Source organism: Ovis canadensis, chromosome 14 (assembly GCF_042477335.2).
Source record: "Ovis canadensis isolate MfBH-ARS-UI-01 breed Bighorn chromosome 14, ARS-UI_OviCan_v2, whole genome shotgun sequence".
Taxonomy (NCBI): Eukaryota; Metazoa; Chordata; class Mammalia; order Artiodactyla; family Bovidae; genus Ovis; species Ovis canadensis.
The window spans coordinates 15656175-15683950 of NC_091258.1; the positions used below are offsets into that span (position 1 = coordinate 15656175).

The 27776-nt window shown below is 47.5% G+C and overlaps 1 protein-coding gene across 5 annotated transcripts in view; it reads left to right on the top strand.

Annotated features, from left to right (window-relative positions):
* The window catches only part of ZFP1 (ZFP1 zinc finger protein), a 29916-nt gene extending 13849 nt beyond the window's left edge, over positions 1 to 16067 (top strand). For 4 of the 5 annotated variants that reach the window (XM_069549600.1, XM_069549602.1, XM_069549603.1 and 1 more), the window contains 2 exons: positions 8585 to 8711; positions 14051 to 16067. In XM_069549600.1, the coding sequence (XP_069405701.1) occupies positions 8585 to 8711; positions 14051 to 15135 (1212 nt within the window). In that variant the 3' untranslated portion in view covers positions 15136 to 16067. Of the gene's footprint in view, positions 1 to 8584; positions 8712 to 14050 lie in introns of those variants that run through there. The other variant, XM_069549604.1, reaches the window with a different exon arrangement.
* Positions 16068 to 27776: the final 11709 nt, after the last annotated feature.

The following is a 27776-nucleotide window of genomic DNA, read 5'->3' on the forward strand; positions in this document are numbered from 1 at the left end:
GAGTGTCCAGTATTTTGGGGGTGCAGTAGCCCGGGTGTCGTGCAGGTGTGCCTGACTGTTTGGTCAGCTGTGGTCTGCTCCCGAGGGGACCAGGCGCTGTAGATGCAGCGAGGGGTTCGTGTCCCGGCAGTCCTCTCTATGCCCCCAGCCCCGTAGTGTCCAGCCCTAGATCCTAGGCTGCTGGGTCCCCAGGAGTATGACCACCCAGGTCACCGAGGCCTGGGTGGACGAGAGTGGTCGTTTTTGTTTTTTTTTTTTTCATTTTCTCCTTCCCATGTAATTTTTTTTTTCATGGAAATATAATAGTTTTACATTGTTTTTAGTTTTAGGTAGAAGAAATTTAGTTAGTTATATATGGAGTTCTAATCACGTTGGTGTTGAACTTATCAGAATCTTTAAAGTCATATATTCTGTATTGTAAGAATATTTATTAAGTTAAAGAGAAGTATGCGGAAGACTCCATATTGTCGGGACTCCTACGCCATCGCTCTTGTCTCCTCGCTGCAGTCGGATCCGTGTTTGGTCCGTTTCCTGGTCTGTCCTTCTGCTCAGGGAGCTGGGAGGATGCACCAGCAATGCCCCCCACCCCCACTGGACGTGCTGGCTGTTTCCTGTGCTCGGTACCACGTACTGTTGACCATTAATGTCCTTCTGGGCACCGAAATCATGGTGAACTGCCTTTCCTCCGAGAAAACTGGAATGTCACCTCATCTCCACGGGTCCTTTCGCAGGGGTCCCAGCCTCTATCCTCCCTCTGGTTCCACCTCCTGCTCACAGGACCCTAACAGGGCATTTTCCCGGGACTGGAATGTATGCAGGGATGACAGTAACGAGGAGGACGTAGTGAGCCTCAAGTTGGTGGTGGTTTGTCAGGTGTGTCCGCTCTGATCTCCATGTCACAAGCCGGACTTTCTCTACGGCTCGCTTTTCTTGAGACCACAAAGTGCGCTGCAGGAAGTTCTGCAGGCTTCTGGCCATTTTACCTAGCAGCACCTCTTATACTGCTGCTTATGGGCACTTCTGTGTACTAGGTCTGCCCTGCCTTCAATGACAGGTGCCCTCACAAAAATACTCTTGGTAATTGAAAACGACTTCAAATAGAGAAAGACTTAAGAAACCAGTTTCAAGGGTTAAATTTTACCCACATTGTTTAAGAACCAAGAACATGAGAAGATTTGTAACATCACTAATTTGGCGGTAAATGCCAGTCAGCAATACAATGAGCTGCTCCTCTGGCACCATTCAGAATGGTCCTCCTCACAGAAACTACAAAGAAGAAATACAGGAATGGGAGAGGATAAAAGGGAACCATCTCTAGGTTTCTGGTGGCCATGTCAGTGGTAACAGCCACTAGGGAGATCAGTGTGGAACTTCCTTAAACATCTTAGAAGAGGTACTTCTCTGGTGGTCTGATGCTTCAGGCTTAGCTTTCCAATGCAGAGGGGAGGGCTTCGATCTCTTGTCAGGAAGCTGGGATCCCAGGTGCCTGGTAGCAGTAACAACCAAAACATTACACAGAAGATAATTGTAACAAATTTAATAAAGGCTTTAATGATGGTCCACATTAAAAAAAAAATCTTAAAAAAGTTCTAAGCATAGAGCTGCCAGATGGTGCGGCAGCCCCATCCCCAGACCTGTGTCTAGGAGAAGCACAGCCGGGAGAGACACAGGCGCCCTGGCTCTCTGTGGCACTGTTGTTAGAAAGTATGTATTTATCTGGCTGCCTCAGACCTCAGTTACGGCACGAGGCACCCTCAGTCTGCACTGCAGCATGTGGGATCTAGCTCCTTGGCCGGGGATCAAATCGGGACCCCGTGCGTCAGGAGCTCATTCATAGTCTGAGCCCCTGGACCGCCAGGAAACCCCACTGTAACACTATTGACAGTTGCCAAGAGTGGAAGCACCGACGTGTCCACCAGTAGGTGAATGGATAAAGATGAAGCCAGCGGAACACTACTGGCTCAGGAACAAATCGTGCCCTTGCAGCAACACGGCAGGACCTAGAGATGATGCTGTTGAGTGATGGAAGCCACACAAAGAGGCAGACGTAAGATACCATCCATAGGCTGGATGTAAAAATTGAGAGCAATGAACTAATTTACCAACAAGAAAGAGTCACAGCTATAGAAAACAAACTTATCGTTAGCAGAGGGGAAAGGGGACAGACGGACAAGCTAGGAGGTTGGAACATACAGACATTCTTGCATATGGAGAAGAGCTGATCGACAGGCTACTGTACAGCGCTGCGCTCACACTGTGCTTACCGAGACGGAAGAGAGTCTAAAACCGAACATGTAGGCACCTGTCAGTATGAAGTCAGGTTGGTGTACGCAGAACAAACAGCACTGTAAAGCAAATATTCTCCAGTTTCAAATGCGGATATTAATTCAGAAAGAAAAACAGAAGTGCCTGCTGTATTCCCTTGGGCCCCACTCACCCAGGCTGGTGGCACATCCCTGGTGCCTGAGCAGACTTGGGTCCCAAGGCTGGACTGTCATGATACACAGGGTGTTGGGGAGGATGTACCAAGAAACGTGTCCCCTTTGACCCGTAGTGCCTGGGCCCCTCTGTGTGGAGCCACAGTCTTCCAAGTCCAGGGGCAGCCAGGACATGACTTGGGCAGCCGCAGGACGGTGGACCTTCTGGCCTGGAAGAGACCTGAAAAGCCACCTCGTCCCCACCTCTCCTTGTGGTGGGAGACCGTCTCCAGCCTGCCCCGTTAGAGCTGCCCCCTCTGATGACAGTACCATTCACAGGAGGTTTTCAGGGCTAGGGGTCTGCCCAGAAGATGAAGGGTAAGAGGGATGAGACTCAGGCCCTTGGGTGTTTGGTCAGGCGTATCCCACTCTGATTTACAGCCCAGGAACAGGACCGTCCCTCCCTCAGGCTCATATTCCCTGAGTAACCAGAATGGGGCAAGAATAAATCCTGCCACCTTCTGGCCATTTCTTATAAAAACAGCTTTAAAGTCAGTGCTTAGGGGTACTTCATAATCACTAGACCTTTGGGGCTGTAAATGATAGGGGCCCTCAAAAAAATGTCTTGGGTAGATAATCACAAACGACTTCAAATACGGTAAGCTTTCAGGAACCCAAGTTCAAGAGGTAACTTTTACTCATGAAAAGCTCGCCAAGATTGCTAATTATTGGGGAAATACTAATCAACACTCCAATGAGGTGTCCCCTCGCAGCAGTCAGAGTGGCCGTCATCACAGTCTACAAACGAGAAATGCTGGAAAGGCCATGGAGAAAGGGATCCCTCCTAAGCCATTGTTGGGAATGTGAACTTGGTAACGGTCACTATGGAGATCAGTGTGGAGGTTCCTTTAAAATCTAAAAACAGACCTGCCAGATGATTCGGCAGTTCACTCCTGGGTGCCTATCCAGGGAAAACCACTTTGAAAGGGCACGTGCTCGCAAGGTTCACTGCAGCACTGTTCACAGTAAAATGTCCACTGACAGATGAATGGATAAAGGAGATGTGGTAGAAACATTCGGCAGCCATAAAATAGAATAATGCCATTTTCAATAACACAGATGGACCTGGAGATAATAGTGAAGTAAGTCAGACATAAAGGCAAATATGATACCACTCACAGGTGGAATCTGAGTGAAAGTAGCTCAGTCATGTCCAGCTCTTTGTGACCCCATGGACTGTACAGGCCATGGAATTCTCCAGGCTAGAATACTGGAATGGCTAGCCTTTCCCTTCTCCAGGGGATCTTCCCACCCCAGGGATCAAACCCAGGTCTCCTGCATTGCGGGCGGATTCTTTACCAGCTGAGTCACCAGGGAAGCCCAAGAATACTGGAGTGGGTGGCCTATCCCTTCACCAGCGGATCTTCTCGACCCAGGAATCGAACCAGGGTCTCCTGCCTTGCAGGTGGATTCTTTACCAGCTGAGCTGTCAGGGAAGCCCAAAGTGAAAGTGAAAGTCGCTCAGTCGTGTCTGACTCTTTGCAACCCCTTGGACTGTATAGTTCATGGAATTCTCCAGGCCAGAACACTGGAGTGGGTAGCCTTTCCCTTCTTCAGGGGATCTTCTCAACCCAGGGATCGAACCCAGGTCTCCCACATTGCAGGCGGATTCTTTACCAGCTGGGCCACAAGGGAAGCCCAACAATACTGGAGTGAGTGGCCTATCCCTTCTCCAGGGGGTCTCCCTGGCCCAGGAATTGAACTGGGGTTTCCTGCATTGAAGGCAGATTCTTTACCAACTGAGCTATCAGGGAAGCCCAGTAGAATCTAAAAATTGCTACAAATGAAATAATTTACAAAACAATCTCAGATGTAGAAAGCAAACTTTCAAGGGTTGAGGAGAGGGATAAATTAGGAGGTTGGAATTATACACCCTAGAAAAGAGACAATCAGTACCTACTGTATAGCACAGGAATATGTAGATACCCATGTATATTAGTGAATTGAGTTGCTAAATACTTAAGCACATTGTAAAGTAAAATAAAGTAAAAACAAAAATTAAAAAATATATATACAAAAAAAACAAACAACATTAAAAAAAATTTTTTTTTGGTGTGGACCATTTTTTAAATCTTTATTGAATTTGTTACAGTCTTGCTTTTTTTTATGTTTTGGTGGGGTTTTTTGGCAGCAAGGCGTGTGGGGGTCTTAGCTCCCCAGTCAGGGGTCGAATGGCACCCCTGCACTGGAAGCCGAAATCTTAAACACGGGACCGCCTGGGAACTCTTAGTGAACATGGCATCCTAAATAATCAACTCGTCGGTTTAAAACCAAAATTAAACTCAGAAACAGACGTGCCTGCAGCATTCCTTTAGACCCCACTGATCCCGGCTGGTGTCACATCCCTGGGGCCACAGTAGGCTGGGCCCAGGCTGGACTGTCCTGTGACTGAGCGCCATCCCCCCCCCCGACCCCTCCCTCGACTTGTAGTACCAAGACCGCCCCGCAACCTGCAGCTTCACACGCTAGGAGCCTCGTGTTTGTCCCAGCACCGAATGTAGCTTGGGCATATATTCTGTGATTGCCGATCGTTCAAGTGGTACAGAAGTGAGACCCTTCTCCTGAGGTCAGGGGTGTGCAGACAGGAGGAAGAGGCTCAGATGAAAAGGAAAGAATGAAGTTTGGGAGACGAGACTCTGGAGAGGGAGGCTGCTGCTGCTGCTGCAGCTGCTAAGTCGCTTCAGTCGTGTCCAACTCTGTGTGACCCCACAGACGGCAGCCCACTAGGCTCCCCCGTCCCTGGGATTCTCCAGGCAAGAACACTGGAGTGGGTTGCCATTTCCTTCTCCAATGCATGAAAGTGAAAGTGAAGTCACTCAGTCGTGTCCGACCCTCAGTGACCCCATGGACTGCAGGCTACCAGGCTTCTCTGCCCATGGGATTTTCCAGGCAGGAGTACTGGAGTGGGTGCCATCGCCTTCTGCAGGGAGGGCACTAGCCCACCCTTAAAATACCACCCGATCTTCCACATGCCCTGTCACAACCACCCGCTCCATGTTCCAGATTCTTTCACGGCTGTCAGCCCAGTGGTCAAGCAGTGTGTTTCTGAGCCCTGCCTCTGGTGAAAGAACACGCAGTCGGAGCACAGCCAGCCCCCCGAGGTGTCCAGGCTCTGCCTCTTGATCAGGCTGTAGCTGCCCAGTGGGGTCCTGCGGCGGGCTTCTGTCCCCCTGGGAAGCGGCCAGTTTGGGCCAGAGAGTCGGAAGCCCCCGACTGGGCAGCAGGCCTCCAGTGGGCGTGGCTCTGAAGGCTCGCGGGCCTCCTCCCGCCCTCGGCCCACGCGGCAGTTTGGGGACCTCCTGCCATATCCTCCCTGTGGCTGTCTGCAGTGAAGTTACCTACAGAAGTTGAGGGTCTCGTGGAGGAAGAAGATCTTTGAGTCAGTGTTCCTCAACCCTGAGAAATTTATATCAAAAATGAACCCGAAATACTGTTTGTCTCCTTTTGTTTTTAAAGAGAAACAGCTCTAGTTCTCTAACTCACATAAAGTTATTTCCTTTGAGTACCTAACTTGTACTCATGTAGTTCGTGCTAACAGAAATACAGAGATAACAGTTTCTGGTCTAAAAAATCATAACATCTAATGGGGAGAGTAAGAGAAATAAGGGTTTTGTTTTTGTTTTTAAGAGAGCAGAGTGAAATGCATACAACATGAGAAGTATAACCAGAGTGCTCCAGGGTTTAAGAGGAGGGACTCAAATTATGGAAGTCCCCATCTAAGCAGTGTGTGACCTGACCTAAGTGAGAGAATCTGTCATAGAGAGTGGAGTCAGGGGAAGGAGGGATGGAGGAGGAATTTGAAATGTGTTGAATGCTGGGCTAGTCACTAATTTAAGATATAATGGACAGTGTTTCTAATCCAGCCAATCCTATAGTTAGAGCTATACTTTAGAAAAATCATACTAGCTTATAATGTGTAGTAGATGAGAATAAGAGGAGTTAGGAAATAGAGAGTTAGGAAACATTGGTAGCAGCTGAGATGCAGTGAAAGGAAGCGAAGGTTAGACTCGTGGGGTCTGCAGCTTGCCTCTAAGGGTGAAAACAGCTTGGTTCTCAGGACTCAGTTTATTCCTTGGGAAATTCCCAGTGTTCCTGTGTTTTGTAACGGATTTCAGAAGTGATCTGAAAATGGGAATAAATACTGCTGGGAAAATCTTGACTGATTGCTGACCTCAGTGATCCTAGGCATAGATGACCTACCACCAGCATTCTCTGCTCCCAGGCCACATGGCTAAAGATTCCTGTAAGATGTCATGAAACAATACTTCTGGGTTACCTGAAAATTCATGCAATATGACTAGGTCATTTGTAGTGTTCAGATCTTTATCTCATATTTTTTTTCTTACTTCCTCTAAGTTTTTCTGGGTTTCCCAGGTGGCACTAGTGGTAAAGAATCTGCCTGTCAATGCAGGAGACACAAGAGACGCAGGTTCGATCCCTAGGTCAGGAAGATCCCCTGGAAGAGAAAATGGCAACCCACTCTTATTCTTGCCTGGAAAACCCCATGGACAGAGGAGCCTGGCGGGCTACAGTCTGTGGGGCTGCAGAGAGTTGGACATGACTGAGCATACACCCATAACTTCCTGAGTCTAAGAACTTTTAAGATCTGTTCTCTTAGCAACTTTCAAGCATGCAATACAATATTATTACCCATAGTCACCATGCTGTACATTACCTGACTTACTTTATAAGGGGAAATTTGTACCTTTTGGCCCCTTTTACCTAACTTTCCTACCTCCACCATCCAGCCTCTGACAGCCAGTCTATTCTCTGTATCTACATGTTTATGGGTTTTTTTTTAGATTCTACATATAATTGAGATATATGTCTCATAATTATATATATAATGTAATTGAGATAACAATAGATAATTGAGATATGTAATTTAATTATAAACATAATTGAGAAATATATCATAATTTATATAATGTAATTGAGATATAATTTAATTGAGATTATTTCATTGAGATAACTTAATTGAGATATATAACTTAATTATAAACATATAATTGGGATATATAATTTATCTGACTTATTTCATGTAGCATAAGGTCCATGTTGTCACAAATTCCATTCTTCTTTATGGCTGAATGATATTCCATCAGTGGATACTCAGTTTGTTTGCATATTTGGTTTTTGTAAATTATACTGAAATAAACACAGTGATAAGTCATGCCTCAGTATCTTCAGTAGACTTTATATAAGTCCCTAATAGAAAAAGCATGGTATTTGCATGTAATCCACATACATCCTCCCATGTACTTTAAATCATCTCTAGATAATTTAAAGTGCCTTGTACAACATAAAGGACATGTAAATAGTTTTGTCTTTATATGTATAAAGAGGCACCACACCTATAAGAATGGCTATTTCACTGTGATTTTGATTCGCATTTCCCTGATGACTAGTGATTCTGAACACCTCATGTATCTGTTGGCCATTTGTATGTCGTCAGAAAAATGTCTATTTCCTCTGCCTGTTTTTCAATCAGATTGGTATTTTTTTCTGCTAAATTAACCCCTCATCAGGTACATGACTTGCAAATATTTTCTCTCATTTGGTAGATTGCAAGAAAATATTTGCAAATCGTATCAGATAAGGTTTTCATTTTGTTGATGGTTTCCTCTGCTGTGCAGAAGCCTTTTAGTTTGTAGTCTCTCTTGTTAGTTTTTATTTGTCTGCCTTTCTTATGGTTTGGATATGGTAGAGAGATCTTTACCTATGCCTGATAGTTTATCTTATAATTGGAATTTCATATTCTCCCTTTAAATATTCAAAGCTTTAACTCTTTATATTGTCTAGTTTGAGACCACGAAAATAATACCTATATAAGCATCATCACTAACTGGTAACATTAAATACTACATATTAAATAATCTTAATATCTGCCAAATATGACAATGCTGGAATTTATGGGAATCTGAATAAATGCTTTAACTTTTATAAAGATATTTTTGGAGGCATGACAAAACAATGAAATTTTACAGTTTGTGTCATACGTAAATTTTAAAGATGGTTCTTTTACAACATAGAGTATGTTTTTATGTGTCTTTCCTGCATCACCAAATGCTAATCATATCAGAATAAATAGCAATATGCTATTTCAGGGGTCAGTTTCATTCACCGATGTGACTGTGGACTTCACCCAGGAGGAATGGGAGCAACTGGAGCCCTCTCAGAGGATCCTCTACATGGACGTGATGCTGGAGAATTACAGCAACTTACTATCAGTGGGTAAGGACAGCTTTCGGGTGTAATTCAGCATTTGCCCAGTTGCGTTTAGGTCCTTTCTCAGTTACCCAAAATTACAAGCTTCTTGGTTTTGGTCTCAAGCTTCATGTACTAAAGCTGAGATAGTGCAGACTCTGAAGTTCTGCCTTCTTTATTTTCAGGCTTTCTCAAGGCCAAGCAGTTAGGAGCAGTGTCCCATTATCAAGGTCTCTAATATTATCAAACCAGATTTTCAAGCTGGATCAGTAAGAATAGTTGTGGGTATCAGAGTTAGAATTTCCAGTTCAGAACTTCCTAGGGAGGGACTTCTCTGGTGGTCCAGCGGCCAAGACTGCACAGTCCGAATGCAAGGGGCCTGGGTTCAGTCCCTGGTCAGGGAACGAGATCCCCCATGCCACCACTCATGCTGATCGTAAGCCAAATTCTTTTTTTTTTTTTTCCCCAACAAAAGAACATACTAGTATACAGAGTGAAGTAAGTCAGAAAGAAAAGCAGCAATACAGTATATTAACACATATATATGGAATTTAGAAAGATGGTAACAATGACCGTATATCCGAGACAGCAAAAGAGACACTGATATAAAGAACAGACTTTTGGATTCTGTGGGAGAAGGCGAGGGTGGGATGATTTGACAGAATAGTATTGAAACATATATATGAAACAGATTGCCAGTCCAGGTTGTATACATGAGACAGAGTGCTCAGGGCTGGTGCACTGGGATGACCCAGAGGGATGGGATGGGGAGGGAGGTGGGAGGGGGCTTGGGGATGGGGAACACAGGTACACCCATGGCCGATTCATGTGAAGGTATGGCAAAAACCACCACAATATTGTAAAGTAATTAGCCTCCAATTAAATAATTTAATTTGAAAAAACAAAAAAAGAAAATGATGAAGATAAAACCACCAGTTCACTTTTTTCGTTCTTAAATACTTGCTAGTTTAGTTTTAGATAAAACAGTATTTGATCAATTAATGTTTAAAAGTTCTACTATGAGAACTTTCTGTGAGTATGGTTTCTGTGTGTGTCTGCTCTCTGATGCCCTCCTGCAACACCTACCATCTTACTTGGGTTTCTCTTACCTTGGGCGTGGGGTATCTCTTCACCGCTGCTCCAGCAAAGCACAGCCGCTGCTCCTTACCTTGGACGAGGGGTATCTCCTTACCGTTGCCGTTCCTGACCGTCAACGTGGGATAGCTCTTCTAGGCCCTCCTGTGCCTGCGCAGCCATCGCTCCTCAGGTTGCCTCTCCCAGCTGCCGCCCCTGGCCTTGGGCTCGAGATGGCTCCTCAAGGTCACCGCCCCTGGCCTCGGGCGCGAGGTGGCTTCTCCCGGCCCCCCCCCGACCTCGGACACGGGGTGTCTCCTCCCGGCCGCCACTGGCCTCTGACGCGGGGTAGCTCCTCCCAGCCGTCGCCCTGACCTCGGACATGGGGTAGCTGCTACCGGCTGCCACTGACCTCTGACGCGGAGTGTCTCCTCCGGCCGCTGCCCTGACCTCGGACGCAGGTGGCTCCTCCCCGCCGCCACTGACCTCTGACGCGGGGTGTCTCCTCCCGGCCGCCGCCCGTGACTTCGGACACGGGGTAGCTCCTCTCGGCCGTTCCTGCGCCGTCGCAGCCTGGTACTCCAGGCCGCTGCCCCTGACCTCGGACGTGGGGGAGCTCCTTTCCGCCGTGCTTAGTGCGCCGGCTCGCCGCTGTGGCCTGCGCTTAGTACGCCGGCTCGCCACCGCCGACTATGCCAAAACCTTTGACTGTGTGGATCATAAGAAACTGGAAAATTCTGAAAGAGATGGGAATACAGACCACCTGACCTGCCTCTTGAGAAATCTGTATGCAGATCAGGAAGCAACAGTTAGAACTGGACATGGAACAACAGACTGGTTCCAAATAGGAAAAGGAGTACGTCAAGGCTGTATATTGTCACCCTGCTTATTTAATTTATATGCAGACTACATCATGAGAAACGCTGGACTGGAAGAAACACAAGCTGGAGTCAAGATTGCCGGGAGAAATGTCAGAAACCTCAGATATGCAGATGACACCACCCTTATGGCAGAAAGTGAAGAGGAGCTAAAAAGCCTCTTGATGAAAGTGAAAGAGGAGAGTGAAAATTTTGGCTTAAAGCTCAACATTCAGAAAACGAAGATCATGGCATCTGGTCCCATCACTTCATGGGAAATAGATGGGGAAGCAGTGTCAGACTTTATTTTTTTGGGCTCCAAAATCACTGAAGATGGTGACTGCAGCCATGAAATTAAAAGACGCTTACTCCTTGGAAGAAAAGTTATGACCAACCTAGGTAGCATATTCAAAAGCAGAGACATTACTTTGCTGACTAAGGTCTGTCTAGTCAAGCCTATGGTTTTTCCTGTGGTCATGTATGGATGTGAGAGTTGGACTGTGAAGAAGGCTGAGCACTGAAGAATTGATGCTTTTGAACTGTGGTGTTGGAGAAGACTCTTGAGAGTCCCTTGGACTGCAAGGAGATCCAACCAGTCCATTGTGAAGGAGATCAGCCCTGGGATTTCTTTGGAAGGAATGATGCTAAAGCTGAAACTCCAGTACTTTGGCCACCTCATGCGAAGAGTTGACTCATTGGAAAAGACTCTGATGCTGGGAGGGATTGGGGACAGGAGGAGAAGGGGACGACTGAGGATGAGATGGCTGGATGGCATCATGGACTCGATGGATGTGAGTCTGAGTGAACTCCAGGAGATGGTGATGGACAGGGAGGCATGGCATGCTGCAATTCATGGGGTCGCAAAGAGTTGAACATGACTGAGCAGCTGAACTGAACTATGAGAACTTTGAGATGGTATCGTCATGAAAATAGGTGGCAACCTGCCTCTTGAGAAATCTGTATGCAGGTCAGGAAGCAACAGTTAGAACTGGACATGGAACAACAGACTGGTTCCAAATAGGAAAAGGAGTACGTCAAGGCTGTATATTGTCACCCTGCTTATTTAATTTATATGCAGAGTACATCATGAGAAACGCTGGACTGGAAGAAACACAAGCTGGAATCAAGATTGCCGGGAGAAATATCAGTAACCTCAGATATGCAGATGACACCACCCTTATGGCAGAAAGTGAAGAGGAGCTAAAAAACCTCTTGATGAAAGTGAAAGAGGAGAGCAGAAAATGTTGGCTTAAAGCTCAACATTCAGAAAACGAAGATCATGGCATACAGTCCCATCACTTCATGGGAAATAGATGGGGAAACAGTGGAAACAGTGTCAGACTTTATTTTTTTGGGCTTCAAAATCACTGCAGATGGTGACTGCAGCCATGAAATTAAAAGACGCTTACTCCTTGGAAGAAAAGTTATGACCAACCTAGATAGTATACTCAAAAGCAGAGACTTTACTTTGCTGACTAAGGTCCGTCTAGTCAAGGCTGTGGTTTTTCCAGTAGTCATGTATGGATGTGAGAGTTGGACTGTGAAGAAGGCTGAGCGCTGAAAAATTGATGCTTTTGAACTGTGGTATTGGAGAAGACTCTTGAGAGTCCCTTGGACTGCAAGAGATCCAACCAGTCCATTGTGAAGGAGATCAGCCCTGGGATTTCTTTGGAAGGAATGATGCTAAAGCTGAAACTCCAGTACTTTGGCCACCTCATGCGAAGAGTTGACTCATTGGAAAAGACTCTGATGCTGGGAGGGATTGGGGGCAGGAGGAAAAGGGGATGACAGAGGATGAGATGGCTGGATGGCATCACCGACTCAATGGACGTGAGTCTCAGTGAACTCCGGGATTTGGTGACGAACAGGGAGGCCTGGCGTGCTGCGATTCATGGGGTTGCAAAGGGTCGGACATGACTGAGCGACTGAACTGAACTGATCTGAATCCAGAATTATTTTTACCTTTCCTACAAAAAATAAAACATTTGGGCATAGGTCTTGAGTGAACTGTAAGTATTGATATTTGTTTTTGAAAGATTTTCATACTTTTTTCAAGACTTAACCAGAAATGCTGCTTCTGTTATTAATCAAATGGTCTTAATAAAATATACCAAGTCCCCCCCCAAAAAAAAATACTAGGAAAAATGTGGAAGGTGGGAAGGAGAATCTGTTAGAAGCCATTGGAAGTAATATCCTAGAGATTATGAATGGGTTGGTACCTTTGAAGTATTGTTTAGGAATCTGTTTTTCAAATCCCTAACCCTTTAGAGAAAGCTGAGGACAGATGACTTGTGCACCTCATATCTTGAGTCATACCTCCAAACATCAGTTTCTTCCTGCTTAGCTTTTTTCCTGTTTAATTTTATATCTATTTGCCTCTCACAATCAAGCCTTGATTCTTTCCTGGCATGATATAAACCTTTGTTTCATGATTAGTTTCTCTTTCATTAGTATTGTCATCTAGCCAGACTGGTGACTTCTATATTTTAGGTCATGGGAATTGGTATATAACCGCAAGGAAAATACACGTTCTTCAGTACGAGTGCCACAAATGGCAACAGGATCCCAATGGTCAGGAATAACCAATAATACAGAGATGCAAATAAAGGTTCGTACAGCATAGGTGGAGGTCAGGTAAATTTGATCCTTGCGATTCCTTGGAATAAAAGCTGGGACTTTAGACTGCTTTGAGAAAGAAATGAAACACATTAGAGAAAAATAAGATATAATGATAGAAACATTTTCTCCAACAACTTCGATTGAAAAAAATTGTGTGCCCAACAGTAGCAGTGAGTGATTCTGCCAAAAGGATCTTGGATTCCTTTTATATTTCCTACAGAATATATGAGTTTCTGGATTTTGCCTTCCACTTGCAAAAGTCTGACTTTGGAGCTTTGGAATGCTGCGTAGGGTTCTGTCTGCAAACCTGTGAGAAATGTTGCCTTTAGGAAGTTACTGGTAAACCTGCTAGAGGAACAGAGGAGAGGAAAGGGGAAAGATCCTTGAATGTGTAGATGTGGTGGCCATCCAACCACAGTTAGTCTCAGCATTGGCTGCTCAACTTAGATCTGCCTGTTTTTTTTCCCTTAACATCTACTTATTATCTTGTTCTGTGTCAGCTGGTGTCCTTAGACACCAGGTCACATTTGTCTTTGGAATTGCCAGCCTTCCCACATCAGTTGTTTTTATTTCACTTTACCCACTTTTAAGGCCGTTTTGTAACCTGGGGTGTTGTCTGTGTCCATTTTGCCACAGGCTTTGTCTTTTTCTTTCATTGCTTAAGAGCTAGGAAAACTCAGAACTGGGGACTTTTTTATACTGAAAGACTGGGTCCCAAACTAAAGAAAGAGACAGCCCTGCAGTGGAACATTTGTGGAGCTTCACATTCTGTAACATTATGGTGAAAGGCTGAGTGTTTCATATGCTCTTTCCTAGAGGTATGGAAGGCTGATGACCAGATGGAGACGGACCACAGAAACCCAGATGAGCAGGCGAGGCCGTTTGTAATCTTTAAGGACCAAACCCCCACCGAAGAAAGAGATAATAATCTCTTTGGAAAAACATTTAACCTTAGCACAGACTTTGTTTCTTTAAGACAAGTACCCTATAAATATGACTTATATGAAAAAACTTTGAGATACAATTCAGACATACTTACTAGCAATAGAAACTATATAAGAAAGAAAGCAGATGACTGTAATGGATTTGGAAAAGCACTCTTCTATCTGAAACAAGAGAAAACCCATCCTGGAGTGGAATACTCGGAATATAATAAAAGTGGGAAAGCCTTCAGCCATAAAGAAGCCATTTTTAAACACCAGAAAATTAGAAATTTGGTACAACCTTTTATCTGTAATTATTGTGACAAGGCTTTCTCATTTAAATCACTTCTCATTAGTCATAAGAGAATACATACTGGAGAAAAGCCTTACGAATGTAATGTGTGTAAGAAAACCTTCTCCCATAAAGCAAACCTCATTAAACATCAGAGAATTCATACTGGGGAGAAACCCTTTGAATGTCTGGAATGTGGAAAAGCATTCACCCACCAGTCAAACCTCATTGTACACCAGAGAGCACACATGGAGAAGAAGCCCTATGAATGCAGTGAATGCGGCAAGACGTTTGCCCAGAAATTTGAACTTACCACACACCAGAGAATTCATACTGGAGAACGACCCTATGAGTGTAATGAATGCGCAAAAACCTTCTTCAAGAAGTCAAACCTCATCATACACCAGAAAATTCACACAGGGGAGAAACGCTATGAGTGCAGTGAATGTGGAAAATCCTTTATCCAGAACTCACAACTCATTATACACATGAGAACTCACACTGGAGAAAAACCCTACGAGTGCACCGAGTGTGGCAAAACTTTCAGCCAGAGGTCAACTCTTAGATTACATTTGCGGATCCACACAGGAGAGAAACCGTACGAGTGTGCTGAGTGTGGGAAAGCCTTCAGCAGGAAGTCCCGACTCAGTGTCCATCAGCGAGTTCACACGGGGGACAGACCCTGACACTGCAGCCCATTTGTACCAAGGAGGACCCTTCCCATGGGGAGGAACCTCACAAAGGTGCTGAAGGAACATGGGAACTCATGCAGTCTATCGACGCAAATGTGTAAAAACGGGGTCCCCTAAGAACAATATTGTACCAACAGTTAGGTATGATACCCAGGTAAACAGTATGTACCAGAATATATCCAACTGTAAATAGACAAACTTACATGTACTACAGTGAGCTTTTAGAAATCCTGAGTAAATTATTCAGTAATGAAGTATTCTGGGCAGCATAAAGGAGCTAAAGACAGTACTCTGCGGATTCAGTGGTTATGTGCAAGAATATGCCACACACAAAAAAAACCACTGTATTTTAGATCTGTGCATGTAAATTTAACAGACACTGAGAGTTTGACATTCTTGTCCTAATTAGGACATCCAAACACAATTTTCCATACTGAGCATCACATGTTTTTCAGTACCTTACAATCCAGGATGCATTCCAGAGAGCATATGTTTTCTCCTCTTGTGGGCACACTGTTACTGAGTTACCTCATCAGTCAACAGAAGACAGTGTTGTTGAAGTTTTAGCCTTCTGGGTTTGCTGAAGACTTCCCAGTATTCCTGACACATAAGTATGCAAGTCTGAGGTAACAGAGAGAGTGAAAAGGAGGCAGCGTGCAGCACAGAACACACGGGCTGTGTAAAGAACAGCCGCACCCCACGTGTGCTTGTGTTTCACTGGGGTATTTACGTACAAATGCATGTCTTACCAAAATACTGTGTAACCCAGGAACCACTTGTATTCTGTGTTTCCTTATTTCTCTTAATATTTTATACATTGTTTTGCAACAAATAGAATGTGTATGTAGTTCGTGTCACATTTCAGAGACTTAGAGAAATAATTTATTTTAAGTAACTGTCAATAAATGTCTTACTGCTTTTAAAAACTTCCATGTGCATAGTCCACTTTAGAAATAAACTTTTGCAGAATTCTATTTAAAGGAGATAGTTCTACTTCCATGAGTTTCACTGTCATCAACCAAAAGCATTTCCCTTTGGAATGTGACTTGGTGTGAGTTCTTTTAAAGGCTCACAAACACTTTATTAACCTAAAAAATTTCTCAGTTTTGCATAACTCAAAGATATCATTTTAGGCCTCATTTCAAATTCACAAGTTCCTTTCCTTATTCATCACAGATCATGCATTGATACAGCAAATGGCTGCTGTAACTGGCCTTTCTTGTAGGTGTTTTTGGAGATTATTGATGTGCTGTGACTATGTATGAACATGAGTGATTTTCTGAACAAATCTGTCAGAATATCCATAGTCCAGTAAGTCTTGTCTTTCTAAACTGTCATCTCCTACTGGCAAGGAAGCAGCGGAAGAGGGTAACTTAATACACTGATGTTAGAAATACAAATTGTGACAGCCTCCTTGGGGATAATTATGACTCTGTCTTTTAACATCAAAAATATACATACAGTTGCCCCTTGGACAGCACTGGTTTAAAATGTGCAGGTGCATTTATCCACGATTTTTTTCAGTGAGTATGTACTCCAGTCCTCCATTGGTTGAATCTGTGGATGCAGAACCTTGAATACAAAGGACCAACTTAAGTTATACTTGGGTTTTCAACTACACTGAAGGTCTGTGCCTTTATCCCCTGTGGTGGTCAAGGGCCAACCCAGCAGACTTGCTTCTGGGAATCCATCCCTAAGAAAAAAAGTGCCAGCACCTTAAACTGTATGTTTTATCAATGTATATTGTATTTTTCTGTAAGGAAAAAAGAAACAATATGAAGGACCATTGGTAAGGGAATGATTGAATAAACTGTGATAAAGATGTACCACAGCTAGAACATAATCATGGAAAAGAGAAAGCGTGTAGGGGCAAATGCCACCGGGACAGATGGACAGATGGGGTGGGTAAGTATGTGTGTGTGTATGTGTATACCAGGATAGATGAGAGGGTGAGTGCGTGTGTGTACACCAGGACAGATGGGGTAGGGGAGAGTGTGTACACCAGGACAGATAGGGTAGGGGAGAGTGTGTGTACAGCAGAATAGATGGAGTGGGAGAGTGTGTGTGTGTACAGCAGGACAGATGGGGTGGGAGAGTGTGTGTATGTGAGTGTACCAGGACAGATGGGGTAGGGGAGAGTGTGTGTGTGTATGTACACTAAGACAGATGGGGTAGAGGAGAGTGTGTGTACACCAGGACAGATGAAGTGGGGGAGTGTGTGTGTGTGTGTGTACCCCAGGTCAGATGGAATAGTGGACAGTGTGTGTGCACCAGAACAGATGGGGCGGGAGAATGTGTGTGAGTTGTACACCAGGACAGATGGTGTGGGGGAGTGTGTGTATGTCTGTGTACACCAGGACAGATGGTGTGGGGGAGTGTGTGTTTGTACCCCAGGTCAGATGGAGTAGTGGACAGTGTGTGCACCAGAACAGATGGGGTGGGAGAATGTGTGTGAATGTGTACACCAGGACACATGGGGTTGGGGAGAGAGAGTGTGTGTGTGTGTACACCAGGACAGTTGGGGTAGTGGACAGTGTGTGTACACCAGAACAGATGGGGTGGGAGAATGTGTGTGAGTGTTGTACACTAGGACAGATGGTGTGGGGGAGTGTGTGTATGTCTGTGTACACCAGGACAGATGGGGTTGGGGGGAGAGAGAGAGAGTGTGTGTGTGTGTGTGTGTGTGTGTGTGTGTGTGTGTGTGTACACCAGGACAGATGGGGTAGGGGAGAGTGTGTGTGCACCAGAACAGATGAGGTGGGGGAGTGTGAGTATGTGTGTATACCAGGACATATGGGGTGGGGAGTGTGTGTGTGTGAGTGTGTGTACACCAGGACAGATGGAGTGGTGTGTGTGTGTGTGTACACCAGGACAGATGGGGTGGGGGAGAGTGTGTGTGTGAGTGTGTGTGTGTGTGTGTGTGTATACCAGGACAGGTGGGGTGGGGGAGAGTGTGTGTGTGAGTGTGTGCACAGCAAAGTTTGTAAAAGACACGGGTCCTCCCCGGGAGGCTCGGCTCGGTGCCGCGTCACTGGAGGTTTATCCCGGCAGCCCCGCTGTCTCCTCTCACGTTCTAACCTCTCAGGCACAGTCCGTCCTCATCTCTTCAGCTGAGTGACTGACACACTGCCCGTTCCCAGCAGGGCAGCTGGTGTGGGCAGTCAGGACGCTGTGCCCTCCTGGGCCGTGTCGGGCTCGACCCCTTACCTGAAGTCAGGTCCTGCTGGGTTCCCCAGCTCGGCTGGGTGCTGGTGACCGTCTTCTCCGCAGGTCCGCCCTCCTCCTGCCCCAAAGAGAGGCCGCCCTCTGGCCCGGACGCTCACTGACTCGGGCCACGTGCGACACGTTTGACTAAAGGAGAGCCCACCTCTCTCGGTTTTAGGACAGTCAGGATGTTAAAATGCAATGAACAAGCCACAGCACACCTCCACAGGTTAGAGACTCGTGAAAGAACCCAGAGATGGGCACTGGGGAACTTTCGGGAGCGTAAACTCAGGAGACGTCGGGACCATGGCTTATGAGGTGAATCATGGCAGTGGATGTGGGACATTAATTCACGCCAAAAAGACATCGCGAGCACCAAGGGAGTGGGCGCTGCGGGGAGACGTTGGGGAACAAAAGGACGCCATGACGGGGCTCCTGCCCTTGGAGTCTTTACATGTTGGCGGAATATCCGAGAGCAGACACTCGGAGCAGAGGACAGGCTCCATGAGGCTGAACTGCTGGTACCAGCTGGGCCTGTCCCTATGAGAAAATATGAGAAGCCACAATGGGGCTTTAAACAAGGAGTAGCATCATCTGCTTTTTAAAAAATAAATGAGCTTCATGCTAACAGGGAGGAGAATTTGGGCAGAGCTGCCCAGAAGCTGAAACCCCCACTTGGAAGCCTCGGATGGAGTTCTGCCTGTTTACAGCTCCTGCCTGGATTGCTTTCAGAACTTCAGAGAGGAACTGAGCTTCCCTCTGTCCCTGGTGGCTGGCAGGTAGACATCAAGACATCACCTTGGCCAGGATCCAGGGTCACTTCCTTCCGCTTCCATGGATCTGTTCTAGTGTCTTCTGGCATTTGCCCCATTCCTCCTGCCTCCAGCCTAACAAAACCCCTGCGGATTACCTGTGCCCACCTCAAAACTTGGGATTCCACACCCCGAAAACCACTCTGAGCAGTGAGTGCAGGTTGTCTGGGGCTGACCCCAGCACCTCTCCTCTGCGCTGGGGGCTCAGCGCGGGGAGGTCTGTGTTACACGGGCTGCTGAGGCCGCTACTGAGAGAAGGAAAAGGACCAGTGGAGAGAGAGCAGGGCTGCACGGGGCGGTCCCTGTGATTCAGGGGCGTCCTGGCGTGGCGTGGAGACAGCAGGAGGCCTGGGGGGCAGTGGCTCACGACAAGCCCAGCTTCCGCTGTGCTGAGGACCAGCCTCGGGGCGGGCCTGGCTTCTGGGGACAGGCAGCCTGAAGAGCGGGTACAGGATGGCCAGGTCTGGGGAAGGAAGAGGCCGCTGAGGGGTGCCCTGCGGAGACAAAACTTGTCATCAGTGGAGCAGACCACCCAGAGGAATGGATGGGAAAACGTGACCTCAAGGGGGTCAAGCTGGTGAGGATGTCAGCATGGCTCCCCCGTGGCCTCGGGAGGTCAAAGGCTAATAGAGGTCAAATGACAACAACAGCAATAGCAGCTACCACCAGACTGGTTAGTGGATGTAATAATAGTGAGACAGGCTGGCACCTGGACAAAGGTCTCCTCGAGGAACAAAATACCAAGAAACCATAAGGGGCTATAAATAACTGCATGCGGGGGGCACTGGGCAAATTCTGGACAAAACGATACCAAAAAAGTCTGACACTCTGGAGAGCTGAGAACAGGGTGTCAGGAGCAGGCGAGTACAGCGCGTTCCCCCGAGAGGGCTGGCGACCCTCTACGCTGGCCCCTGGCTCCACCCCTGGGCCGACCACTACCCTCAGCCCACACGGGGAGCCAGCGGCCCCCTCGCAGAGCTAGCCGGGGGTGGGGGGGCCTGTCACGTGGTCTCAGCCCCTCCTGCTGCAGCAGGGGCCCCGGTAAAGCCCCACCCGAATTTCCTTCCGGCCTTTGGTCCGTTTCTAGTGGCTGGGGCAGGCCGGGAGCCCTGGCTGGTGTCAGACTTAGTGGCGCCCATCGTGGGGCACTTGTCCCCTTCTAGGGAGGGGACCTGGGCACCTCCAGGGCCCCAAGTGCAGGGGCCCCATGGCTGGCGAGTGGCCGCCTGAACACCTTGTTTTCTCATCAAGTTTGGTAAGGCTGCCTTCCTGGCCCCTGGGCCCGCAGGACTCTCATTCAGGAGACACTCTGCCCTCCCCTCTGTCCCTCTCTCTCCTCCATCCTCTCCCCCGGAGAGTGGACGTCGGGCAGCCACAGCATCACTCTCTGAGCTTGTGAGCCCTGCCCTGGGGGCGGGCTCCCCTGGCCGGCGACAAGCAGAGGCGCGGGGGCTCACCCACACGGTGCAGACCCCGGTCTGGCGGGCTCTCCCCAATGGGAGCTTCTGAAAGGCATGCAAACCTCCTCTCGTGTCGTGGCTGGGTCTGATTGTCCCTGACCTCTGACCTCTGACCTCTGTCTTCCTGCCCTCTGTCTCTTTCTCAGTCTTTCCTGTCCTTCCTCCCTTAACGTCTCCCTGGGTCCTCCAACCTACACTCCCGTTCCCTTCATCCTAAAGACTTCTCTGTGTCTGTGAGTTTCTGTCATTCGTATCTTTGTTTAAGGCTTCCCGGGTGGCTCAGCGGTAAATGCATTTTCAGAAAAAAAAAAAAAAAACAATGCACTTTACATTTCAGGCTCGTGTCATCTGGGAACTATTCAATATTAATATCTGGTATTAAAGCTAGCTTAAGCTTGCGGGTTTAATTAACACAGACCTGGCTTTAGAGCATCAGGTATGGTACTGTCATCATGCCTGGGGCTGTGGAAGTGAGTGCATGTTGTTTCTGTTATGAAATTTGTCAACAGGGAAAATAAACTGACATGACTAACCTTTTAAGTAAATTTAACTGAGATAAGAACTTTTTGGTAAACTCTGTAGGAATAATTAATTATCTTTTGAAGATTTCCATCTAAACTAGTCCCTCCAAATTTTGGTAACTTATATCTAAGGAATTCATTTAATAGCCAGGCCATTTCATATAAGAAAAGGGAAACGCAAACTCCACTGTAGCACTGCCTGGACTTCATATAAGCCGGGGGGATGGAGAGAAAATGGGTGTCTCAGTTATAGTTATATAGGCCCCCCAGCTGGCACTAGCGGTAAAGAATTCACCTGCTGATGCAGGAGACGCAAGAGATGCAGGTCTGATCCCTGGTCGATAAGATCCCCTGGAGAGGGAAATGGCAACCCGCTCCAGTATTCTAGCCTGGGAAATCCCATGGACAGAGGAGCCTGGTGGGCTACCATCTTTGGGGTCGCAAAGAGCTGGACATGACTGAGCATGTCCACATATAAGTAATGCCATACAGTATTTGTCTCAGGGGCCTTCAAGTGTTTCCCTCATAGCTCAGATGGTGAAGAATCTGCCTGCAATGCAGGAGGCCTGGGTTCAGTTCCTGGGGTGGGAAGATCCCTTGGAGAAGGGAATGGCAACCCACTCTAGTATTCTTGCCTGGGAAATCCCATGGACAGAGGAGCCTGGCGGGCTACAGTCCATGGGGTTGCAAAAAGTTGGACACAACTGAGCGACTAACATTTTCACTTTCACTCAATTACAATACCATCTTACAGCTGGATTTTCCTGTCCCAAGATGGGAGAATGGACTGAGGTTCCCATGTTTAGGCATTCATGATTCTTTACCAAAATGCTGCTCTTTGAGGTTGCTATAATCAAAAGCCTAGGGAATTATCTCTTTCTAACCTTCTCAATTCCAGTTGAGTTATTTCAAATCCTGGAAGATGATGCTGTGAAAGTGCTGCACTCAATATGCCAGTAAATGTGGAAAACTCAGCAGTGGCCACAGGACTGGAAAAGGTCAGTTTTCATTCCAATCCCAAAGAAAGGCAATGCTAAAGAATGCTCAAACTACCGCACAACTGCACTCATCTCACACACTAACAAAGTAATGTTCAAAATTCTCCAAGCCAGGCTTCAGCAATACGTGAACCGTGAACTTCTAGATGTTCAAGCTGGATTTAGAAAAGGCAGAGGAACCAGAGATCAAATTGCCAACATCCGCTGGATCATGGAAAAAGCAAGAGAGTTCCAGAAAACATCTATTTCTGCTTTATTGACTATGCTAAAGCCTTTAACTGTGTGGATCACAATAAACTGTGGGAAATTCTGAAAGAGATGGGAATACTAGACCACCTGACCTGCCTCTTGAGAAACCTGTATGCAGATCAGGAAGCAACAGTTAGAACTGGACATGGAACAACAGACTGGTTCCAAATAGGAAAAAGAATACGTCAAGGCTGTACATTGTCACTCTGCTTATTTAACTTATATGCAGAGTACATCATGAGAAATGCTGGGCTGGAAGAAGCACAAGCTGGAATCAAGATTGCCGGGAGAAATATCAATAACCTCAGATATGCAGATGACACCACCCTTATGGCAGAAACCAAAGAAGAACTAAAGAGCCTCTTGAAAGGAGTGAAAAAGTTGGCTTAAAGCTCAACATTCAGAAAACGAAGATCATGGCATCTGGTCTCATCACTTCATGGGAAATAGATGGGGAAACAGTGGAAACAGTGATAGACTTTATTTTCTTGGGCTCCAAAATAATTGCAGATGGTGATTGCAGCCATGAAATTAAAAGATTAAATTTTAATTAAAATTAAAAGATGTTTACTCCTTGGAAGGAAAGTTATGACCAACCTAGATAGCATATTCAAAAGCAGAGACATTACTTTGCCAACAAAGGTCCGTCTAGTCAAGGCTATGGTTTTTCCAGTAGTCATGTATGGACTGTGAAGAAAGCTGAATGCCGAAGAATTGATGCTTTTGAACTGTGGTGTTGGAGAAGACTCTTGAGAGTCCCTTAGACTGCAAGGAGATCCAACCAGTCAATCCTAAAGGAGATCAGTCCGGGGTGTACTTTGGAAGAAATGATGCTGAAGCTGAAACTCCAATACTTTGGCCACCTCATGCGAAGAGTTGACTCGTTGGAAAAGACTCTGATGCTGGGAGGGACTGGGGGCAGGAGGAGAAGGGGACGACAGAGGATGAGGTGGCTGGATGGCATCACTGACTCGATGGACATGAGTTTGGGTAAACTCCGGGATTTGGTGATGGACAGAGAGGCCTGGTGTTTATGGGGTCGCAAAGAGTCGGACACAACTGAGTGACTGAATTGAACTGAACTGGACTGGACTGAAACCTCCCCAAGTCTCCCCTGCTTCTCCAGAGCCAGTTACTTCCCCAGATCCCTCTGGTGTGTCCCAAACTCCAGCTCCCTGTGTCCCTTTATGCCCTCTGTAACCCCAGAGGGGAGAGACTAGTCCTCTGGGTAACTTGTAGTGGAACTTTGTATCACCCAGGATCAGGGCAATATGCTCTCTTAAAGAAAAAGTGAAAGTGTTGGTTGCTTAGTCGTGTCCGACTCCTTGCAACCCCAGTGATGGTAGCCCACCAAGCTCCTCTGTCCATGGGATTTCCCAGGCAAGAATGCTAGAGAGGGTTGCAATGCCCTCCTCCAGGGATCTTCCCCACCCTGGGATCAAACCCAGGTCTCCTGCATTGCAGGTGGACTGTTTACCATCTGAGCCACTGGGAAGCCCATGTTCTCTTAGGGAAGTGGTAAATAGCAAAGAGGCAATCAGAATACATGGGCCCTTCTCTTGCACCGATTTAGCCCAATGCAAAGACTGGGCCGATTCCCTGAGGACTCTAGCAAGTTTGCTGAAGGGTTTCCAGCTCTAACTCTGGCCTGTGACTGAACTTGGAAGGATGTCCTAGCAGTGCGCGCCACTTGCTGTGCTCCTGAGGAAACACAGAGAGCCAGGCGGCAGTCCGGGGGCACATGCTGACCAGCTTGCCAGGGACCAACCCAGGCATTTTGTTATGGGTGGAGTTGGAGTCCCAGATCAGGAGCCCCAGCAGAACTGTAACTCTCAGGAGGGAACAGAAGCTGGGAAGCTCATGACTCAGCGTGTATAGAAGGATGAGGAAAGCGTTTCAGAAGCCAGTTAACTATGAAAAGGTTAAAGTAGTGATCCTAGATAAAAGAAAATCAGTCCTCTTTCGGGGACGCCTTCTGCAGGCTTTCAGAATATTCACAAATCCTGATGCATCTGCTCCTGAGAGTCAACACAGCTGGGATGACCTCATCAGCCAGTCTGCCCCTCATTTTCGGCACGGCCTCCAGAAGTCACGATGAGGCCCACACACCCCGATGCCACAGCTCCTGGAGATGTCGGTTAGGGTATCAATAATCAAGAACAAGCTGAGGAGGAAGAGAGAACCCAGCGTGAAAACACACAGGCCAGGGCTCAAGCGAAACTGATGGTCATACCTGTCAGCCATGACTTGTGACCTCAGGACAACCCAAGGGGCAAGGAAGTTTCACCCTCTGCCAGGAGGTAAGACCAGCCAGGGAAATACTTCAAAGGCAAGTCACCGGCCCGCGGGCCCTGAAGTGCCTGAAGGAGCCCTCAGCCCCTGCCGGCCTGCAGACGGACAGGTCGTTCCAAGCGGTGCTGTCCCCGTCCTGAAGGGGCGCAGGGGTCTTGCTCCTGAGATGGCCACGCCGATACCTGACGGGGCCCAGGGCTTCTGGCGGCTCCCCCACAGCCAGGTGTCTGTCTCCAGCGGGGAGCCCTGGGTGGTCCGTGACGTGACAGGTAAGAAAACCAATTCTCCAGTTGATACGGGAGTCACCTCCTCTGCCCTGCCTTCTCACACTGGGCCGCTTTCCTCCAAAAGCTGTACTGTGAGCAGGGTCCCCGGAAAGCCTCACACCTGTCTCTTTACTCGGCCTCTCAATCTCCTTGCTAGGCCTCTCAGTTTGAATGAGTCTCCTCCGTCCATGGAATTTTCCAGGCAAGAGTACTGGAGTGGAGTGAGTTGCCATTTCCTTCTCCATCTTCCCAACCCAGGGATCAAACCCAGGTCTCCTGCATTGCAGGCAGATTCTTTACCTGCAATGCGGGAGACCTGGGTTCGATCCTGGCTTGGGATGATCCCCTGGAGAAGGGAAAGGCCACTCACTCCAGTATTCTGGCCTGGAGAATTCCATGGACTGTATAGTCCATGGGGTCGCAAAGAGTCAGACACGACTGAGCGACTTTCACTCACCCACTCAGTTTGAACAGTGTTTGATCTCATGTGGCTTTCTGGTTATGTCGGGGTGTCCTGCCCCACTACTGAGGAGACACCTTCCCGGCTCCCTCAGAGCCACAGTACAGTTAGGCCCCAAGCAGCCACTTTCCTGACAAATCAGCTGGAAGAACAAGAACCTGTTCCCAGCCGTATTCTACACGCAGTGAACCTGAAGTTTGGGACAAAGGAATCGCTGGGGACACTGTAAGCGTCCAACCTGTAAAACCTAGCCTTAAGCCAGAAGTCGCTTATCCTAACGAGACAGGACTGCATAAAGTTGGAAGCAAAATAAGATTTACAACCTCTCATAGATAAATTCTTAAAAACATGGCCTCTTGATACCCTGTCAGTCTCCTTGTAATCCCCTGTTCTGCCTGTTGTTCGGCCAAACGGGGAATGCCGAATGACACAGAGCTTCAGAGCAGCGGACGAGGCAGTGACCCGACACTCCCCCTATGGCCAATCCTCACGGCATAGTAGTCCAGATTCCCGGAGATGCCAAGTGGGTCACGGTGCCTGACCTCAAGGACGCCTGCTCTTGAATCCCAGCTCACCCCTCATCTCTGTTTGCCTTTAAGTGGACTAACCTCTACTGGGGCCAAACGCAACGATGTACCTGGACAGATTTGCTTCAGGGCTATGGGGAGAGCCCGCACTCGTTCACACACGGCCTAGGAGAGCCACTAAGGGACATGCACGTAGAAGGGGCCACGATGCAGTGCAAGGTGATGCGCGGGAGAAACGCAGCCAGAACGACAGCCAGCGCCACCAGCGCCAGCCATCAGCGAGTCTGCAACGGTACATGGAGACCCCCATGGAGAAAAGGGGGCCCTACGCTGCTGCTGGGAGTGGAAGCCTCTAAAAAGTCACAATGGAGAGCGGTATGCAGGTCCCTCACAAAACAAAAAGCAGTGCTAGCCTAAGACCCTGCAATCCTGCTGCAGGTCCTATATCTGAGTAAACCATCCTTCCAAAAAAGCACATGCAGCGGAACATTCAACACGACACTACTTAGACAGCCAAGGCCTGGACAGGCACAATGACCTTCCCCAGGGGGACGGACTCGTGAGATGCGCCCTGTATATTCCATGGACTATCAGTCATCAAGAGAGAAGGAAGCCATGCGAGTCACAGCCACTCTGATGGACCTGAAGGCGATCACGCTAAGTAGGACAGAGAGACACAAAGGCCACATGAGGCCGCTTAGAGGCGGAGTCTAAAAACGGATGCACGTGAAGTGATTTACCAGACAGACACAGACCTGCAGATTCAGACAGCAAACTCAGAGTTACCCAAGGGGAAGAGAAAGCGTGCGGTGGGCAGAGATAACTTAGGGTGCTGGGATTGAACCATACACACTTCCAGATTTGACAGACGGAAAGCAAGCATATGAATAAGGATGTATGGGGTAGAACAAGGAACTCTATTCACCTCTCTGTCATAAGCTAGATGGGATCAGAATCCAAAGGGAAAACACACACACACACACACACACACACACACACCATGTATATGTATAATAGAATTAACTTGCTGAGCACCTCAAATAAATACAACATGGTAAAACAACTCTATTAGAAAATAAATATGACATGAAAGATAACACAAACGCCTAATTTATCCTTGTGCTTTGGTCCCGTCCATGGGTCCCGAGCAGGCTTGCCTCCCAAAGTGGGGCTTTAATCGGGTGGGGGAGCTGGAGACGGCGAGCCAGCAAACGGGGCCCCCCAGGACCTGAGGTGCCCGGTCCCCTCCGGATAGGACCACAGGCGTCACACCGGGTCAGGCCCTCCAGGGAGGGCAGCACGCCTACTGCACCCAGTAAATGGTGGATGCTCTGGACCGGAAGAGCTTCCATCAATCGCCCCATTTTCACCTCTGCTGGTGGTGGGGCTCCCACTTCCAGCCTCCTTCCTTAGAATCACTCCTGACACCTAACAGGGACAGATGCCTCTGCACAGCTCTCTGGAAGTGAGTGGGATCTGCTGAGGACTGAAGAGTGAGGGCCAAGAAGGAATGACGCTCGACGCAATGGGCGCCTCTTCTGGCACTTTAAATTTCAGCCAGGGAGCACGACCGTCGCGAAGGCTCGGGTAGCCCCTGTTCACCAACTGGGACGCGAGGAAGTGCTGCCACCTTATGGCCGTTAGCTAGAACAACAACTTTAAAACTGGTGCTTATGTTTTATTGCTAACAGCCACTATGGAGAACACCCCTAGTGGAGGTGACGGAATTCCAGTTGAGCTGTTTCAAATCCTAAAATATGATGCTGTGAAAGTGCTGCACTCAATATGCCAGCAAATTTGGAAAACTCAGCAGTTGCTACCGGACTGGATAAGGTCAGTTTTCAAC